Below are 21,717 nucleotides of genomic sequence, written 5' to 3'. Positions count from 1 at the left end.
TAAGACAGGGATTTGAGTTTATGTAATTACATTGTTACACGAATATGAAACTTAGATGATGATGAATGTGAAAACTTATTTTTTCCAGGATTGAAATATAGAGGGCGGTTGTTATAAATTATGTACTAAATATCTTGAGTATATCTTTATGAAACCAACAAAATAATTTGAAGATCATATTTTCAGTTTCCATTCGAGAGTATTTTATAACGAAAAAATGTAATATCTAATTGAAACTTTTTGGTTAGCACCAACAGCCGCAATCCATTTGAAATTCTTACAGTCTATTATTTTTGTAGCAAACCAGGAAAAGAACCCCTGAAATCCAGGTAACGAATATTACCCAGTATCGTTTTTCTGAATATCACCTTCGTTTCCTTATCTCCCATAGTTTAATTTCATTTCTGACACGAATGAAACATTTTCATAAATATTATTTGCTGTTTACGGGTTCATTAGTCATAATCTGCACGTTTTTGCAAGTGATTTAACTTCCTGCATATCACAGCTAGGTAAATCACATTACCTATTGCCAGAAACCTGCAGACTATGGCTGGTATACAGACAAGGAAATTAGTCTGGTAGACAGCGGCACTGAAAGCCTACATATCATGCTCATAAACTATGAAAATTTATTGAGTGTAGTTAGGATCTCGAATTCCAAAATAAGCTAGAATTATTCAAAAACTAGCAGTGTTTCACCAGTTTGGTTGATGAAATGCGTTTTTAGGAATTGAGGTACTTCATCTCATCATCTCATGGTTAGGAAATAATTTCAATATTTCATCCATTTCAATTTTATTTTTCTTCAACACCTTCACTGATAATGGAAATGGGAACCTGCAAGTCAAATGTTCTTATTATTACTCACAAATTCCTAATTTTTTCCAGTCTGGCCAGAAGACCGATCTACCCTGGTCGTAGATCAAACCGGTTCAAAATGAACCTCGTCCAGTTCCAAAGAGAACCAAATGCATCAGACGAAGGCAACACCTCCGAATATTCACCCTCGAGCAAATCTTCAACCTTGGAATCGAACCCTGATCGACTTCGACTACCTAACCTTTCTGTCAAAAGGCCTAGCGAGAGCATAGATGGCGCCTCTGACAGCGATTCAGAGGAGACCACCACGATCGCTACGCAAGTATCCTATAAAATTACAGCATGAACAAAGCAGAGAGTGCAGTCTGAATCGAAGAAGCGTGGATGTGATTTTGTTTTAGTCTTTAAGTTTTATTCCTATGTTTTGTTTTATTGTTATTTTGTTCTGGGATATTCGAATTTATACACTTTTTATGGGTCGGCATGGCTCTGGATTCCCAAAGATACTTTACAGAGTGTTTCATTATGAATTTCGTAGTGAATATGAGTCCCAATGCTACAGATACAGGAATGTTATCAGTTAACCATATATCAGTTGGCAGATACGAATGGCATTGATAACAATTGAAAAACCATTTCTGATCAGTGGAAAAATGACAAAAGTAAACCAATGATCATGTTCGGCTTTGACTAAAATATATATTTTTTGAAATCTTATATAAATTCGCTAATGAACAAATCTATACATGCTATATTAGAACATAGGCCGGAGAACAAAGGCCGTGGTGAAAAGAAATTTGTAGTACCATATGTTTAGTCTGCTATCTCGGCAGACACCTTCGGTGATGTATGCGTTCACTACGAAGACGAATGTAGAATCTTGAAGTCATAGCAACATGTCTCATATACTCAGTCTTTGCTGAGACTTCGAGATACTTTCTACTTCCAGGTAGTCAGTGCCTACACCACTGAAGATGTCCGTCTTAGTAGTAGATAAAACGTTAATTACAAGTTATTTTAAACCTCAGCCCAAAGCCTGTTTTTTTTTCTCTAATCGATACCCACACCCACTATTCTTGGAGAAATGATTTAGTACTATAGGAATATAGTAAAAACAATCCAAATCTACTAAACAAAGAAGGTATACTGTTTGTGATATGTCAAATGAGTTTAAAAATGATAACGTTGCCAGACTGCAAAAATAAATCATACTTTTATACAAGACTTCATATTTTCAAAAATTTCAGAATCTTGTACTTTTTTCAGATTATAATTTTCTGAAGCTATTTTGAATATTGAATTGAATAATTTGAATAATTGAATAATTTAATCTATATTAGATAAGTACTGTACTATATTCTCCACCCATTCCAATTATTTTCTCAAATATGTGAAAACAAAGATGAATAAGTAGAGGAAAAGAGGAGCAAGAAGAATGAAAATAATCAACTGAGGAGGAACTTACGAAAAAATACCATAGACAAAAATGACAAAGCAGCTGGCAAAGACGTTAGTTTTTATGAATTGATAAAACTCGGAGGTGAAATGTATGAGCAAATATACTGAAAAAGGGCGGATTCGTGGGGGATAATGGGGGTAATTATCTCCTTCCCCCCGACATCAACATTCAGTACATCTCAAATGGAGAAGTAGAAAGCCAAAATCTTTTTTTCCCAAAAACTTTTCTTTTTCAAAAACCAATGTCTCCAATAAATATATTTCTTTCAATTAATTTCAAATGAGTATTGTAACAGCAATTAATAACAATTTATCGTTATAAAAATTGAACTTCGCCTTTTGTTTCCAACTTATTCATATTTTTGTCCATACTGTTCATTAACTGTTGAACCTTATTAGTTGTAAACAATAAAGACATTTATTATTATTATTATTACATACTTTCATATATAAATTATTTCCCTAAAATTACCCCTCTTCTCTCGAAATTTAGTTTTTTTAAGTAACACTGAAACAAACTATGCTATCCTTACAAAGGCTTTTTTACTCATATTTATTTCTTCATCATATATCAATAAGAATATGTTCTCTTTCTCTTTGTATGGCCGTTGCTTTCCTCTCGGGCGCATTCGGCCACTTTTCTCCTGTCATTTGTTGACAGGAGCTTTTGTGGGGGCAGCAGTCTTGCTTGAGGCAATGCTGCCACCCTTTAGTATTTTCTCACAATTTTTGTACATAAAAAACTTCATCATTTTCTGTTTCTACTTTTTTTATTTTCAATATTCAAAACAGTTGCAAGATTAACATGTTATGCTACTTTTCATTTCATTAAATGGTCTCTGGAGACGTTCGTATCTATCCTATGTTTTTTGCAAGGACTTATAAATAATTCATGAAACATTCTGAACTGTTTCCATTTATCTGTATCCTGGTATACAATCAACATACCTTGTATCTGTATCTGTAGAGTAGGGAGGGTGAGTGTAGGCCCACAGCACTCAGGCCACATGTGACCCATTCTACATCCTCCCAAGGAGTTGTCCTCATAGGCCATCGTCTATCCTGTCCTTTCCAGGAAGGTGGACAGGTCTCTGGGAGACATCTCTTTTATATCGGCAGGTGTAGGCCAAGACTCGCCGAACACACCCTCTCTTTGACAGTTTCATCTTCCTGTTCACACATCCTGCATAGAGGAGTGTCCACTAGCCCCATATTGTGGAGGTGTTTCCTTAGTTGAAAGTGGCCAGTCAGAAATCCTACTGATAAGCGTATATTTTTCCTGGTCATCGCCAGATATTTCTTCGGCGCCAGCTTGCCAGGGTCGCCAAGGGTGAACCTGGTAAGATTGCAATCTTTGATTTCATCCCATCTCTTTAGGAATTGAGCATGGGTGTGACGTTTGGCTAGTTCCGCAATTGTCGAAGTCATCAGGCCGTAGGTGCCTGTGTTCTAAAATTCTCAGTCCAGCCGCTTCCTTGGCTAAAGAGTCAGCAATGCTATCACCTTTACTCCTGTCTGTTTTTGAACCGTCTGTATATATGCGTATTGCAATTGTAGCATCTGACTCTGGGTTGTTTTTTATTTGTATTTTGTAGGGTTTATTAAACACAAACCTGGGTTCAATTGCATCACTGGTTGCCTGCAGTAGGCTCAGCCTCAATTGACCCATTCCTATTTCGAGGTTTACACCAGCCGTGCGCAATCGTAATATGGCCTTTAACGCAACCTCCTTAACGTACAGGTCCAGAGGGGTCAGACCAACATACTTTGTATTTATTGATTGATTTCACTTTACTCAGCACAATATTTGTGTGATTCAATGTTGATCTATTTTAAAGAAAAATTTTTCATGAAAAATAATTTGAAAATTTCAAAGTGACTTACAAATTCTTTTGTGCGAACTGGTTGATTACTCCTTTGAGGAACACACCTTTTAACAAATTTACATGAATACTGTTATACTGGTAATCAGGGGTAAGCAAACTGAGTCTTTGATTAAGAATTTTGTGGAGAAAAAAAAAAGAGGAAGACAATTTTTGAGTTTTCTTTAAGCGTTGAAAGTTTATATATATAATTTGTGCGAGCGATATCTATAACTTATATGAGAGACATTACTGAAATATAGGTTTATTTTTTTCGAGTCGATGCATTGGTAGAGTCTGGGAAGTAATTGTTTTTGTCATTTCTCCATTGCATTATGGATCATGTATTTAAATTGATACATTCCTGTATTCCACTAGAATCCACATTGGGAATCATTTGTGAGTATTAAGAAAAAATATTTTGATATAATAGAAGTTACAGTTCGGAATGTTTATTGACACATTGAGCTACCTTAAATGTATTAATGAAACTATACTGTATATTGAAAGAGTTATATTACTTCTACCAACAAGTGGCCTCAATGTATGAAACAGTCTTTTTCCTTTGAGTACTATTCGTATTACACATTTACGTTACAAATACATTTTATTATTCATCTTATTTATGTATATACATCACAAATGTTATGAATATATTCTGTGAGTGTTTTCTGTAACATATTTTGTATTGAAATATTTTATAAATATTTGTATAAACTTTTTCATGATACATGTTCAGACAAATTATTGTGCAACTCTGTATTATATATAGTAATAGGGGGCCGGTATGGGAATACCAATGTCGAACTATATTCCACTTTGCCAAATGGACATGGTGAAAAAAAGGCCCAGTAGATATGTGTGCAAAAAATAATGATAAATTAAAATAAAGTACGGAAAGCAGTAACGACTCATGAAAAACCTTTTTTTACAAATCGAGCCGATTATTACAAATCAAATTTCAGTTGGTTTGTATTCAAACTAATATATAAATGCTACAAATTGTTTCAACAATGTTTTTTTATAGACAATAAAGATATTCAATTCAAATTTAAATTGCACTAGGTTATGAAATGAAAATGAATTCTTATAACATTTTCTATTATATCCAATTAACAATCCTTTAAAATTCCCCGAAATTATAACCCATTCCAGTGATAAATTTTTCATTTTCCTGACATATGCATATGATATTACTTTTACCAAAACAAAATTCGTGTCACTACTCTTTAACACACAGAAAAAATTATAAACCTTTGCACTTATCAAAATAAAACCTTCAAAATGTATTAACGTCAACTACGAGCACATGCAAATAAATCGCATACATATATTCACGAAAGAAATGTATATGATGTACTGATCATGTTTGAAATCTGTAAAATGAAATTATTTTTCTCTGAAGACATTTTTCTCTCAGATGAAAATATCCATCAGACAACTATCTTATTTAGACTCAGAATGACCAGTATTCTTTGATGTGACGAATTCATTATCTTTTCACTTCATTCTCTAAATGTACTGGGTATTATATTCAGTTTGACTTATATCCACTAAGCATTCTGGACAAAATCAACATCCTCTTGGATCTTATTATTATTATTATTCCTTTGACATTTGACACATGGTTTCACACGATGTGCATGAAAGCCGCACATGGCATGTTTGTGAATCATAGTTTGAGTCATAGGCTGTGCAACACTAAGCATACACATATCTACAAAAAGTGTGATTCAAACTTTTCAGGGCATCATTAATTATCAAGTACCTACAATACATGAAACATCAATAAATGAAAACATTGGTGAAATGATTTATTTAAAAAAAAGCAGCTCATACAACCGTAAAATAATTAAAACTTTTTAGTATATATTTTTCTATTTGTTTGTTATGGCTTTCTGTACAAAAAACACGTGATGCTTGATGATATTCTTCAGTGAATTTGTTCCCTCCTTTTTTTATTCATTGTGATTTTTTTGAAGTAGCGTTAAGGAATGTGTACTTATTATTATTGTTTTTTATTCGTTTACGGTTTTAGTTGTAACATTGCAATAAGTATTTATTGATACTGGCCATGAACAAATTTACATTCCGTCATAAAATCTGAAAATATCGATGTTATGATTAAGTAGAAACGATTTAAATGTTTAAGCTGATTGAATAAAAAGTTGAGACATGTACATGTACAAGTTGTCCATAAGTTGTTAGTTTAGCGAATTGTAAAACGATTTTGTCACTGCAAAACAATTTATTGATCTGAGAAATTATTCAGAAACAAAATGGTTGACTGGAAGAAATAATGATTTAGCTCTGTTTGTTGAAGTAAATATCTTGTTCTGTCACATAAATGAATGTTTCATTAGTTTACCAAACTTGTTTTGCGGCATAATGTGATGGAAATTGGCACGGTTTAGAAAATGCAGTTCTTGTATTTATCTCGAGCTGGATTGAAACTGTATGTTCGTGGAAATATTCTGACATCTCTTCAAGCCAACATGTTCATATTGAGCTTTCTTCAAATTTCTAGTTATCTAATGAGTTGTTTTTACTTGATTTTCAAACTATTGGCATGCCAATGAAAAATAGAGATATAAAGATAGAATTGAACACAGAGAGTTCAGTTTCTGAAAGATTTGAGTTCAATACCAGATGCATGTGAATATTAAGTTGAAAAAGTTCGAGCAGTTCATATTTTTAGATAATAATAATAAAAACAATTTCTCTCAAATACTCAATAAACTTATTGTCTTTTGATTTCAACTTTTGAGAAACCACAAAAATTCATAGCACTTGAATGTCTGGGTGCTCGTAATACAGATTATTTACAAAATAAAAAAGTTCCGTTATTGTGGAACTACCAATTGATATTGGAGAATTTTCTGGGTTCATAATATTCAACAATCTTCCATTTCAAGTAACTAATCATCTCCAACACTTCATTTCAGTTCTCCCAAACTAAATGTTTGACGTATTTTTGGGAATTGTAAAGAAATTATCAGATGATAGATCAGGCCGTTTTTTGGGCAAATCACATTCCATCATCATTTGGACACGATAATGGTACCTAAGTTTCATATACATACACATACATATACACTTTTTACTATTTTACAATCACTTATGGTTCTTTCTGATATTTATTATCTTTCACAACTTCATATATTCTCCTTTTTTAAAATTGCAATGATTCCACCTTTATCCAATTTCGATTTTCATGATGTTTTTTCTGAATTAGTGAATTCATCATTTCAGTTCTTTTCTTTCTGTTTTTGTGATCAGTATTACATGATCTTTATAATCTAAAGACTGAAAGACTGGTACTTGAATCTAGTTATATTGCTCATATTCAATGAAACTGGATTTGTATGAATGTGTCATCTCTGTTAGACAATTTTGGATTAATACAAAACGTTTTGGTTGAATACCTCGGTTTTATTTATTTTTTATCATCAGGAAAAAGTCCTTTCGAAACAAATACTTTCATATAAACATTAAATTGCATAAAAATTACTTTTTCTCATGAAATTTTCCTCATTTTTATTTAATGATAGAAAAGTAGAACGCCAAAAACTTTTATTTCACAAAAAAAAAGAACAGTTGAACTGGATTCACTCCTGATACAGTTTATTAAAATAATGTTAGGAATCACACGTTAAAAGGTAAGACCTCGTTAATCTTTAGCTCGCATAAGTTTCGACTTCTGAGGGTTGTCGTTCGTAGGGGTGCGACAGCTGGTTAACGGAAAAACAGATTTTAAACAGATTTTTTTTTAAACAGATTATATTCTGAATTGTCAAGAACTCTTTCCAAAATTATGAACAGCTTATGTATTATATATCATGATAATATTCAGTATTGGTAATATTGAGTAATCCATAAATGAAATTTTCTCGGGAAATATCTCGGTTTTTTTTTTGGTATGCCCATTAATCATTTTTAAAAAAGTTATGTCATGATAACTTGTTTTTGTTTTCGGTTTTCATTAAAAAAAGACTTTTGTTCAAAATTTATAAAATAAACAAGCAATTTGAAATTTTTCCCAGAATGATTTTTGTGTGAAAAATAATGGGTCTAGAAATTAAATTTGCTGGGTGCCTGGAAATGTGATACCAGCTCTAAAATATAGTCCGAGTGTTGGAAAAAATTTGTGATATTTATTAATTTTTTTATTGTGACAACCAAGTTGTATGATTGAAGACTGATTTTTGACATGAAAAATAATGCCAAAAAAATTCACTTAGAATTTCAAAGACAACTTTAGTTTCAACCATTAGATAGCCAGGATTTCTCAAACAAATTCGAAAGTATTACTACTGTCGATAATTTAATTCTTTCATAATTTCGTTGTACAATTATTAAATTATATGATTGTTTCTCTTCTAATTCATTCAACATCTTGATTGATTATTAGTATCGCCAAAAACATTGAACTGTTGCCTTTTCCACTTTAACAAACAAACTTCGCTTTGACATTCCATTTTTATAGTTGAATTTTTATTGATCTGGTAAGATATTTTGTATTGCCTGCATCTGACTTGAAAATGTCACAAAAATAAATACTTCATAGGTATATAATTCTTTTATTTCAGATGTTCACCAGTAAAAAGCATCATTCCACATATTCATTACAGATTTCAGTATACTGTTGGAGTTTTGAACAAGGTTTTTTTCGGAAATAGCTGTTTTCTTGGGAGAATATATTTCCTCTGGATATTCCAAGTAACTTTTACTTGGGCTGATTCTTGAAACATCTCTGAACTCCTGTAATGATGAAGTCATTATTGCTTATATGCAATTATAATAAACTGTGGATGTAATGAAGGCTTTTTTATATCCATCACTAATAATTACTATTCACCTTTCCCGCAACTCAATAAAAGTCATACTAGTGAAAAAGATTAAACTCACCTCGATTCCAGTTTGAAGATTTTTAGTGACTACTAAAGCTTTCAGACAACATTTATTGAATATTTTATCTATAACTTCCTTTACATTTATTTTCGAACATATTCTAACAGTACACCTCTTTATTTCTGTGTTGATTATGAATGATATAATACCTCTGATTTTAGTAAGTACTTTCTCGAGTTTAACTGCGCTTTGCTAAAAGAAAAAATAATGATAAGGAGAGAAAATGTACTTTCGCTTGAAATGAAAAATGAGCAAGAAATTAATCTGGAAATCTTCATTATTATAGGAAAAAAATATTTTTTATATTCACGAATGAAATAAAATACTAGACGAATTCAAGAAAATAATAGTTATTTATGTATCAAGGGAATTAGGAGGGCCTTAATTACCGATGGCAAAGTTTGCGTCCCGAGGGCCTCTGGCCCGAGGGACAGCAATTGCCTGAGGTTATTAAGGCTCATTAATTCCCGTGGTACATAGATAATTTTATTTCTGACCGATTTCAATAAAATTTTGTTCATTTTTGAAACGGAAAAATGTACCAATTCATTACCTTCCCGGTATATTTGAATCAGGTACCGTTGATTATAGTAGAGTTTTCTTGTTGCTAGGTTGTTGCTATGTTACTTGTTTATAAACAGAACTTTGTTATCAAGCTGTGTTTGCGGTGAAAACGTGTTTTCTACCCCAAATATAATGGAGGATATTTTGAAAAAAGCTGAACAAGCAAGAGAATCATTAATTCCATCGAAAAGTGAAGCCGTATACCAAAAAGAATACAAGATATATCTGGACTGGCTGACACGGAAAAATGTTATGCCAAAAGATGTCACTGAAACTGTATTTCTGGCATATTTTCAAGAACAGGGAACATTTCAAAATTGTACATTTATTGTTTGTAATGACGTGAATAAATAAAATATGTTTCATATTTTTCATTTCAGTTTTCATTTCTATTTATTTTTACTTGTGAAAGGTAGAGGGAATTATAAAATCTATAATGTCCCAAGGGAGTTATGACCCTCTTTATTGATAGCGTAACTATGACGATATAAGCTTATAATATCCCGGTCAGAAATAAAATCATTTTTAACCTCCAAAAAAAAGAAACAAGAATTGGATAACTGAAACTTATAGAAAAATGTTTGATGATCTTCTGAATAATCAAAATTGAAGCAATTTTTAAATGCTCGTACAAATTATAGAATAACTGTGTGAATTTAGGTTTACATATTTTAGTTAACCTTACAAGTTATCTGCGTAAGGTTCATATCTTAGATTATTCATAATAACGTATATATTCTGAAATATTATTGTATTTATCCATGAATAAACTTACATTATCATTACAAATGCATGTATATTCATGGAAAAGAATTATTGTACAAAATTCTTCGTGTGATTAAATGGAAGATTACAACCCCCATGTAAAAAATGTTCAGGCTGAAAGTTTATATTTTTACTTATATGTTTTTAAAAGCGTTACCTTGTTCAAATCCTCTATAAATAATGAAAATAATTGCTGCCTCCTTGAAGATTGGCCAGTTTTCAGCCTACTCCTTGTATTATATGCAGGGGGTGCAGAATTTCTCAAAATATCCGTGATTTCCACAGATCTTTGGTATAACTTCTCATTTTTATTTCTCATTCTAAAACATGCGGTGAAAACATTGAAGTATCATCAATAGTTTAACGAATTAGCTAAAACAGGGGCCAGCAACGTAAACATTTTGACAGGCTAATTTCTTTCGGATTTCTTGGGGGGGCTCACTGGCAGTCTAAATTTAAGTTCCCAGGATACAAGACACGTTGCGTCCTCCGCTATCTTGAATTCAAGGGTTGATTTTTGTTTATTGAATAACTTCTTTATTTTGAATTTTACATGATAGCATCAATATTTTTCGATTTTTACACGAAAACAAGCGAGGGGGTTATTTTGTCATTTTGTTTTATTGAACAAGTTATACTGTTCGAGAAACTGATTATTTACAGCCCTCTTTTCTTTTACCGTAAGCGTGCGTCACAGGTATAAATCGAAAAATATCGATCCTAAGAAAAATTGGTAAGGAACGAAATTGTAGGAAATTTAATTTAAAACACCTTTGTTCCTAACATTTTATTCTCGTAAAATCGAAAGTAAACGTAATAAGACAATGATAATATTTTACACCCTTTTCTCGAGTGTATACCGAAAAATAACGATCCTACGGAAATATTAAAAGATACCGAAATTGTAGGGATCATATTTAAGCTGTGAGGTTCCTCAAACAGTGAATTTATAAATACAAACGTAGTTTGCGCCGGTATGACATCAACAATTTTACCATATTGCAGATTTATTTGTGACTGCCAAATTCATCAATTATATATTGTCTTACTACAATAACGTTCTATTTTATAATTAGCTTTTTATTTCTACATAACTTCAATATAAACATAGTATACCGTACATATAAAATGATGGTGGTGACTATTAATGAATATTTTGATTTAGTAATAGTACTTTTTATTTAGTTGATAGTTATTTTTTGAATACCTTTTTATTGTTTCAAATAATGGAGGTATTGCTTGTGAAAGACGTTGTGTACTTCAATGAAAAAAACTCATTTTGAGATAATTACAGCGATATTGGGGGTCTGCTTCAATATGTAAGAAAAATTCCAGACTACACACAATTTTTGAAAAAAATGTACTCACTTTATTGACAATGCTTCTAAAGCTTCATACACACCAAAAGTGGACAACAGACATGCGTGAGCATCTTCATTTGATATGAAATTCTCCAGAATGTCCAAACACAAACTTACTACTTCCAAATTTTCGCTATCTAGTAAAGTAGCTGCATAAAGAATAATTTTCTTTTCCTGCAATAACGTGAAATTAGAATATACTTAGGTAATGTACATCTAAAACTGACTTTCAATAACGTTGTATGCCTTTTTTGATCTGCACTCAGATCTCTAAACGCTTTCAAGTTCGCAATCTCAAACATTTTTTGAAATATGTCAGGTTTTTAGGGTAAAGTTTTGATGTTTTGGTTGCTAGGTTATACTTGAGACGAATAAACGTAAACAACAATATATATCTCGACATCACCAAGTGAACGACATATTGAAAAGAGCTATGTTGTCAGCGGATGTTCCTGCAATTCTGGAACCCTTAGGTACCAATCGAGATGATGGTAAACGACCAGATGGCATGTCTCTCATACCATGGAAATACGGTAAACCTGTGGTATGGGACTTTACTTGCGTTGACACGGTCGCGGCTTCCCATCTAGCCGAAAGTACCAAGTCTGCTGGAACTGCAGCATTGTCTGGCGAGAAATTGAAAAGGAAAAAATACCAAAATCTTGGAAACAACTATCTGTTCCATCCAGTAGCGGTTGAAACTTTTGGTGTTAATGGCCCGGAGTCTCTGTTATTCGTTCATGAACTCGGAAGGAGAATAGGCCAAGCAACGAAAGATCACCGTTCTACCTCTTTTTTGTTAGAAAGAATTAGTATTGCTATTCAACGTGGCAATGCTGCTTCAGTACTTGGAACTATTCCTCCTTCACATAATTTTGATGAGATCATGCATTGCCCTAATTTCAGTACGGAACTGAAACCTCTTCGAAACAAGCCAAAATATGTGGATATTTATCAGTCTCCTATCAAGGTTAATTCACAAGTGATTGATCCACCTTCTTCTTTTTCAGTGCGGTCAGTGGACTCAGGTCATTCTTGGCCCCAAGAAATGAGTTGCATTCCTCGTAGAATTGGTACCATTTCAGTGGAAGCGCTTCTTGAAGCAAGAGCCGAATCGATCCCTCTACGAAACCCTTTTTCACTTGGAAGGATCGATCGCAGCTTGAGAAATGGTTCTTATGGAGATTCTGTGAAACGTGTTCTTCTTTACGAATCAGTAGAGAGTTGTCCTGAAAATCTAGAGAAGAAAATTGGATTGGATAATTTAGGAAACACTTGTTACATGAATAGCATTTTACAAGTGTTGTTCATGACGAAGAATTTCAAGAACGAAGTTTTAATGATGAACGAGAACGAGAATGTTTCCTGCTTATTCATCAAACTCAAACAACTGTTCATGCAGCTGCAGTTTCGTAAGAAGGTATCATCTTTCCCTCCAACCGATTTCCTGGAGTCTTTGAAGTCCACTAGATACTCGTTAGGACAACAAGAGGATTGTTCCGAATTCTTGGGGTTCTTGTTGAATACTCTTCGTGAGCAAAACAATAGCAAAATCAATACTCCCAGCCGCTCTGGACTGAATGATTCCGTACAACCCATCTCGTCTTGTGTTTGTAAATCTTTTGCTGGAAAAATCCTCATTTGTTTACTTTGTGGTAAATGTTCAAGAAGTACTGAAAACTTATGTGAATTTCTGGAACTTCATCTAGCTTTTCCTAATACGACTAATTACCAGTCCGTGCAAAGCTTATTGTTAAATCATCTGAAAATGGAATTTTTAACAGGTGATGATCAACTGTATTGTCAAACATGCGCCAAACTAACTGACTGTTATAAGGAAACAAGTATAGCTGAGGCACCAGTCAATCTAATAATAACACTGATGATATTCAAACAAGACTCAACCTCTAACGGAAGCAAGAAACTCTTTGGAAGGTTCGAAATAGATGAACATTTCAACCTAGCAGACCACTGTTATAATATTCATGCAGTCATTGTTCACTGTGGTTCTGGCGTTGAACGTGGTCATTATTACGCCTTGGTCAAAGAAGAAACGGACTGGTTTAAGTTTGACGATAGTCGTGTCACGAAGTGTTCTGGCGATGCATTGAATTTATTGGAGCCTCTGGAGACACCCTACATTTTGTTTTATGAGAGAGAGGACATTGTTGGATCAAGATCTTCAGATGATGTGGTGCTGCAGGTTTTTCCGGGTTTTCCTGCATCTGAAAAAGCAAATGCGCCACTGGAATCAATGAAGTCGCCCCGGAGCGCCAATTAATTTTTATTGTTGTATTTATTTTATTTTTAATGTCATTTGAAATATATTTTAAAATGAAAAAAAAAATATGGAAGTTTTTTACCTAAAGAAACTAATCAAATATAGACCATATTCCATATTACCAGAGTAGATGCTCATAGTGAAAAAGTTTGAAATGTAAACTTGCTATAAATGGATTGATTTTGCTGAAACAAAACCTTTTCCAAAAACTTTTCCACTTTTGAAAGCAATTTATGCAATTCGAAATACAATTGGTTTGTAGGAATGATACCCAAGTTTTTCCTAGTTAGGTAACACAAAAATTATGTTCCCAAAAATATTCTGTTTGAAATTACAGTAGGTACAATTTATAAAAATACACCTTATTTTCACAATAACTGGCCTGGACACGTAAAGTTCAAAATATTTTCCTTATTCAATTCCTCTAACGTTTTAGATTTTTTTCTCATATTCAATTCCAATTCGGGGCAGTTTTCAATAAACGAGAAGAATTAAGAATATGTATATTTTATGTGGGCAACCGAATGTTCGCGCCATTTATCAAATGATAGCCCAAACAAGAATACAGCGTGACTCACGGTCGATGGTAGGTTAGACGTTTCTGGAAAACGCAAAGCATGATTTTTCTGAAAATTTCACCTCTCACATTTCCTTACCTGTTCTATCGATCTAAAATATTTTCAGCATTGCGGCGTTGCCACTTCCATCAAAAAGTCCTAGCAACTTAATTTTTTTAAATGGAACACCCCATATATTAATACATTTTTGGAATCGCTCTGGTATTTTAATACTTTTTTGTTGATAATGTCCTATACCTATCTCTATTTGTTTTCGAGATAAAAAATAAATTGTGCTCAATGTTTGAGTAATATACAGGGGGTTTCATTTGAAAAAATGAACTTTCCACTACTTTTATGCACAATGGAAATAATAGTAATTTTAGCACGCCCTGTATGATATGGAGTCGATTTCTTGGTGTTATTTGAATATTTCGAGTTTGCCCAAACTACCATCAAAATATCAACTTTTCATGAATTGAGAGTACTGATGTACTTAATTTCAATTAAGGCTATGTTTTGGACCATATTTAGCACAATTTATTTTTTATCTCGAAAACAGATAGAGATAGGTATAGGACATTATCAACAAAAACGTATTAAAACACTAGAGGAATCACACGTTAAAAGGTAAGACCTCGTTAGTCCTTAGCTCGCACAAGTTTCTCAACTTCTGAGAGTTGTCGTTCGTATGGGGTCGGCAGCTGATTAATGGAAAAACAGATTTTAAACAGATTTTTTAAACAGATTCCAAAAATGTATTAATATACGGGGTGTTCCATTTAAAAAATATAATTGCTAGGACTTATTGGTAGAAGGGGCAACGCCGCAATGCTGAAAATATTTTAGATCGATAGAACAGGTAAGGAAATGTGAGAGGTGTAATTTTCAGAAAAATCATGCTTTGCGTTTTCCAGAAACGTCTAACCTACCATCGACCGTAAGTCACGCTGTATATGAAATCAGGCCAGTGAATATTGTAATAAGACAAGAGAAAACAGAAAAGACTGAAATACGATTTTTGTTTATAGACTATCCGACCTTTCTCTTGAATCACTCCTTCTCTTGGTGAAAACTGATGAAAATAATTCGTTAGGTGGTTTGTGATTACTGTGTTTAGACAAACAGACAAAACGGAGGGGACTTTGTTTTTTGATGTTTTCCATAGATGATTTCAGATAGCAATTACTGTTATATTCTCATCAGCATCTAGCGAAGATTGAATGAACTGAGCCAAACCATACGGTGCAGCTCCATTCATGATAGTTTCCTTCAGTTACGTACTTTGCTACAGTGTACTTACTTTCATCCTTTAGAATACAGATGCCGCAACTAGTACGATTGTTTAAAATTAGCTTTTGGTATTGTCTATAGATTTATTAGACAATCCTTTTGGTATACAAGGGTAGTGTTACTATTCTGGGGTATATAGTAGCTTTGTATGGAGACAATGGTATGGATAATCTATATACAAAGACAAATGTAGTAGCACTGGTTAAGCTCGAAGATTTTTATCGTAATTATTTTTCTTCTTTTTTTTGGAACTTTTCCACTATTTTGTTTAACGACAAAGAAGTAAAATCAAAACAAGTTTTTCCCAAAAAACTAATCTCTCCTGAAAATATTCCCTTTTTAACTACTGCCATTTTTTGCCTTGGACTTAACAGACACAATATTTTTCACTTGAATTTGATAGACGATTGATTGAATGAAAAAAACCAAACCAGGTACCGTTTCATCTTCAGTTTAGTTATCTGAATTTACAGCAAATAATTTTTGAAAGCTGTCGTCTCGAACGAATATTTTTTAGCTTAAAATGATGATTTTGAAAAGTAAAAATGAATATCAATTTGTTCATGCACGTACGTATAGTCATACTGAGCTCTTTAATGATCATTCACGACAGGTCTAATCCATCTTTTCAAGTTGGAATTAGACAACCAATGTTGAGAAAAAGTTTGTTTTCGTCAATTTCAACTGCGGTAGCTCTTTCGCTCAAGCTACAATCACATGAATTATCTTCCATTTTCCCTGTAATTTGTTCCATATAATTTATGAGACAGCTGAGACTTTTATTTTCAAGATATTGGAGGTAATCTCGGAGAAATGATAAGACATAGAGTTGCTATGCCTATACCAAAACAATACCTACATGTATTTTGAAACGAGTATCGTAGTTTCCTTTTCTATATGGCAGGTAATGAGAGGTTATGGAGAGTTGGTTTGAATTTGAAGTAAGTTGGACCCTAAAACAGTGGCGGATGGTTTAGTTGATAGTCGGAAGGATATTATATATTTATAAAATAAATAATTTGAGATGAAAATGTATTCTGTTTAAATAGTTCCTACAGGAAATCTGATTTGTTATTAATAATTATGGAAATGAGGCCAGTTTTTCTACCACCTACTGGATTTTTATATATGTATGGCTTTATAATAAAGCGCGTAGTTTACTGGGTTAAAATTAAATTATTTCAAATGAACTGATTCATAATAATGATAAATGTTAATTTCAAAAGTAATGAACTTCGCTCCATATAATCAGATGGAAAAATTTGTGATTTTTTCCCAGATTTCATGAACAAGGTCCGATATAAAGAATTTTCGAGTACAAATCATGAATATTCATAGTTCCGATTGAGGTTTGATATTACTATGTGATTTCATTCAAAATGGGGTCTTTTGGACCTACATTGTTTTTTTTTCTCAATAATTCATGCTGACGAATTCTATAATTACGAAAAATTATTAATGTTAATGAAAAAAACTGTATTCAAACATGAAAAATATGTTTTTCATATGTGTGCGGGTCATATTCATTCTGTGATCAACAAATTAAAAAGCTTTTTGTTCAATGTTCAGGTTGTAGGTATACTAAATAGTTATTCTTGTGCAAACGGTGTTAAATCTGTTATTGCTCATTCAACAACTAACTTACGTCACACAAAGAATATGATTTACGTTTTGGTTTTTTTCCCTGCACGAGGCTCTCGAGTTGCATACAGATAAATTACGGTTGTCATTTTGTTTACCTTTTTTGGTTGGGATATGTCAAATAATGAAATAATATAAACCTAGTTTCAAAAAAAAATGTTTAAGAATAAATAAGATCAAAAAATGATAATTACAAACATCAAAAATATTCCCGTTCATAATGTCGGTCCACCAAGACCCCTAGATACCAATTTTGAATGAAATCACACAATAATATCAAACCTCAATTGTAATTATAAATGTTCATGATTTCTAATCGAAAATTCTTTATATCGGACCTCACAAACCAGCGGTTTGTGAGGTCCGATATAAAGAATCTGAGAATAAATCACAAACTTCTTCATCAGATTATATGAGGCAAAGTTTGTTACTTTTGAAATTAACATTTATCATTGCTATGAATTAGTTCATTTGAAATAATTTAATTTCAATCCAGTAAACCACGCGCTTCATTATAAAGCCATACATAAATAAAAATATAGTAGGTGGTAGAAAATATGGCCCCATTTCCATAATCATTAATAATAAATCAGATTTCCTCTAGAACCTATTTGAACAGAATACATTTTCACCTGAAATAATTTATTTTATAAATATATAATATCCCTCCAACTTACTTTCCGTAAAGAAACAAAGTTATGCTGCCTTCAATGTAAGGATGGAAAAGGCCTCTCTATTCTTTTGTTACTCTGAGGAGGTAATATAGTTTATTATATGAATGAAAATATCCAAAAATATTCTTCTTCTCTTTCATCATGTAATGGCCTCAGCTACTAAGACTATAACGTATTGACTGTGCATTCAATTATTCAAGTGTCAGCTGTCAGTTTCGAGTGCTGTCCACTTTCATATTTTTTTCAATATTGATTATTTGAAGAAAAATTCCGATACTTTATGTTCAAATCCGCTACGCCGCGGACAGTAGCGGAATTCCACTACGGTTGGCAACTCTGAATGTGGCATGCGCTGTGTGGCACGTAGCGTCGTTCAGTTGAAACCACATGTCGTTGGTGTCCAAATCATCCGATTCAGGCCTATACTGTCTGAATCATCCGATTCATACCTATACTGCTCGTCGTTGACAGTGATGACCTGGCCAACATTGTTCAACATTGATTAAACAGTTTCATATTTTCCACTTGTTGTTGAATGCTATATCCGTCTATGGTGATTTGGTTAGCTATCCGCTAGGACTATACACATCCGTCTTTCAGGCGGAAGTGTATGCTATCTTGCAGTGTGCAAGGCTTATTAAATTGAGACCTCAAAGAAATAAGCGGATCAATATTTTAACAGACAGCAAGAGCGCACTAGGGGCTCTGACAAACCCGAAGGTGACATCAAAACTGGTCTGGGAATGCCATGAAGAACTGAATGAACTTGCAAACATGAACAAATTAACTTTGTATTGGGTGCCAGGGCATTCAGGAATCACAGGTAATGATAAAGCTGATGAATGCGCTAGACGCGGATCATCAACTTCATATATAGATCCTGAACCAGCTCTGGGGGTACCAAAATTATTGGTACGAAACCAGATTAGGACATGGATCAATAAGAAGCACACAGAGTACTGGACAACCGACTGGACTGGACTGGACCGACTGGACACCGATCCGTATTGACAGACATCATAAAACCGGCAACTGCGCATACTGCGTCGCATGACAACACCCATATGTCTAGTGTTTACAGTGTCCTTCTTCAACCAATAAATAGTTCAGCTAGTGACTCATAGGTAGCGCCAGGATTAGTGGTTACAGTGTCCTTCTTCAACCAATAGATAGTTCAGTTAGTGATTCATAGGTGGCGCCAGTGTGGTGTACTCGCGACGATGCATCTGGGTCACGTGACAATTTGGAGCGCTCTGATTGGTCGCAGGATCCAAAATTGCCAGAATGAACCTCCATAAGAAAATACATGGGGTTTTGATTTGGAACTGTCCTAGCTACTATACTAACCTGGCAACAAACACAGTAGAATCTTCATTAGGGAACCGTCCGAGAAAAGAACCGAAGAACTACTTCAATATAGTGGGGATCGGCTCAGAATAATTACAGGGTTACTAATCGGTCATTGTCCGCTTAGAGGATACCTGAATAAAATGGGGCCGTACAACGGAGACCTCAGCTGCAGATTATGCAACGAAGGGAAAGAAACAGCTCTACACATCTTATGCGAATCTGAGGCACTGAATCACAGGAGGAAGGCAATATATGGACGTACAAAATTACGTCCAGAAGAATATGACGAATATCCAACACGGAACCTGTACAAACTAGTACAGGGAACGAGACTGGGTGTCATGAGAAGATGGGAAAATAAACGCAATAAGCCAAGAGGCTGCAGTGTTTTCTGGAGACTTGGACTAAATGGACAAGTCAGACAGCTTCCAAGGTAACAAAAAAAAATGGTGATTTGCCAAAAGAGGCTGAATAAATGACAACTAATTTGACAGATCAAAGTTCGGAAATCCTTGTTGGAAGACCCGTTACAATGCCAGAGGTTCCAATTTCTATTATTACTTATGAAGATTAAACTGAATATTCATGATATTTTCAATATATGACTAATTTTTCATGAATGTAACAGTCTTTTCTTCGCCCACTGATGGGTCATTACTTCAAATACACGCGCTTGCCGAAAAGAGATTCACGTTGTTGGAGAATTAGTCATTTTTTCAAATCCTCAATAAAACAGCTTTGAAATTATGTCCGAATATAGTTACTACAATAGAAAATCCTTTTCGACACATAATAAATTGCGCGATAATCCTGGCTTTTACACGACCGAACTACTAAAGATGCTCAATTTGTAAATCAGGGATTAGTGTCTAATACAAGCGACACTTTATGCCGTACAAAGGTATTCGTCCCGCGCTACCTGTGTTGTAATTTGTACTATTATGTGTTGAGGAATTCTAGGATAACCACTTAATTATAACACAAAGAGGACGAATACGTGGGAAAAGGCTATACCGTGTGTTACGGAACGTGTGAACATCCAAATCCAAAGTGTCGGGCGCTTGATATACAAAAAATATGGTACAAAGCGCCCACGCTTTTTTCACAATAATACTTGTATTTTTCGTTCGTTATTGTTTTAAGCTTATTTAAAAAATATTTTGAATTTTTTAGTTCGATGTTCTTTAAAAGCGTGTTTTTTAGTCTTTTTTTTTAAATTACCGTAAAATGGGGTGATTAGAAACAGTGGGGTGAATAGTAACAAAACTTCCAAAATAGTTTTATGTCACATTTCAGGGGGTAAAAGTAATGGTAAAGGGGTAATTTTCTTGTTGCAAGTTGATAACACTTTACATTTGAAGGGAAAAATAAGTTTATGTGGTTGGTAGCATTGAGAGTCAGATATATTGCAAAAAAATACATTTTGTTTCAAGCAGATATTTCGTCATCTTCTAAACGTTACTAGTAAGTATTATATCCTATCATGTTATGTTCTTGATTTGTACTATTTTTTAGTTTTATATACCTATAAAAAGGATAACATACTTTAACAATGTATAAATAACACACTTTTCTATTTTCAGAATGTTATTTGAGGTTATGTCACATATTTAGGATGTGTGGGGTGAATAAAAACAGAGTAGACCGCTCTTCCCTAGTTTACTAAAAAAAAACTATGTGAAGCGTGTAAATCAGAGAACATAATTGCAGGTTTTAGAAAATGTGGTATTGTGCCTCTGTCGCAATCAAAACATCTTTAGATGACTCAGGAGCCACAACTCCAACAGCCACAACTCCTGTCGCTGCTATTGACGACACTTTCATGAAACTTTTGAAAGCTCTCAGACAACCAGAAGCAACTGCACCTCGCAAAAAACGTGTGAAAGTTTCTGTTGAGCCTGGAAAAAGTGTTTCTGTGGCAGATTTTCCAATTCCAGAATATCCAGTTCAGGTCGAACCTACTGGTGGTGCTAGTATAAGCACTGACAATGGGAGTTCTAGTACGTCTAAAAATGAAATAACAGGCAGGTCAAAAAACAAATATGGAAAAGTAAGAAAACCTAAAAATGTTAATTCCTCAGCTGAAGAAGAGTCAGAGTACTCTCTCCAAGATAGTGATGCAGAACTTATTCTGACTCCGAAGAATCTGGTATGCTCAAGAACTTGACAGTATAACCT

General features: G+C 33.6%; 2 protein-coding genes across 4 annotated transcripts in view; one reads left to right on the top strand and one right to left on the bottom strand.

Annotated features, from left to right (window-relative positions):
• The window catches only part of wnd (Mitogen-activated protein kinase kinase kinase 13 wallenda), a 90,100-nt gene extending 87,638 nt beyond the window's left edge, over window positions 1–2,462 (top strand). For all 3 annotated transcript variants that reach the window (XM_074176937.1, XM_074176936.1, XM_074176939.1), the window contains one exon: window positions 892–2,462. In XM_074176937.1, the coding sequence (XP_074033038.1) occupies window positions 892–1,168 (277 nt within the window). In that variant the 3' untranslated portion in view covers window positions 1,169–2,462. The remainder of the gene's footprint in view (window positions 1–891) is intronic.
• Window positions 2,463–8,706: 6,244 nt separating this feature from the next.
• LOC111508800 (uncharacterized) lies at window positions 8,707–12,099 on the bottom strand. The gene is made up of 5 exons (XM_074176940.1): window positions 11,971–12,099; window positions 11,751–11,917; window positions 10,540–10,702; window positions 9,051–9,245; window positions 8,707–8,903 (listed from the first exon to the last, which is right to left on the bottom strand). The coding sequence occupies exons 1-5, from the start codon at window positions 12,043–12,045 to the stop codon at window positions 8,736–8,738; spliced, it is 768 nt and encodes a 255-aa protein (XP_074033041.1). The 5' UTR covers window positions 12,046–12,099; the 3' UTR covers window positions 8,707–8,735.
• Window positions 12,100–21,717: the final 9,618 nt, after the last annotated feature.

This window comes from Leptinotarsa decemlineata, unplaced genomic scaffold, assembly GCF_025532065.1.
Source record: "Leptinotarsa decemlineata unplaced genomic scaffold, Ldec_3_MD MMD2_tig00002082_RagTag_RagTag, whole genome shotgun sequence".
In the NCBI taxonomy this organism is placed as follows: Eukaryota; Metazoa; Arthropoda; class Insecta; order Coleoptera; family Chrysomelidae; genus Leptinotarsa; species Leptinotarsa decemlineata.
This window is presented reverse-complemented; position numbering and strand designations above follow the sequence as displayed.

Bases quoted from the DNA above. Each gene is read 5' to 3' on its own strand.
- LOC111508800 (XM_074176940.1), bottom strand. From the start codon at position 12,045: ATGTTTGAGATTGCGAACTTGAAAGCGTTTAGAGATCTGAGTGCAGAT. The intron at 9,246-10,539 runs GTAACGCTTTTA...TTTTTCTTTTAG, and splicing joins TTATAGAGGATTTGAACAAG to CAAAGCGCAGTTAAACTCGA. The intron at 8,904-9,050 runs GTGAGTTTAATC...TCATCATTACAG, and splicing joins ATCTTCAAACTGGAATCGAG to GAGTTCAGAGATGTTTCAAG.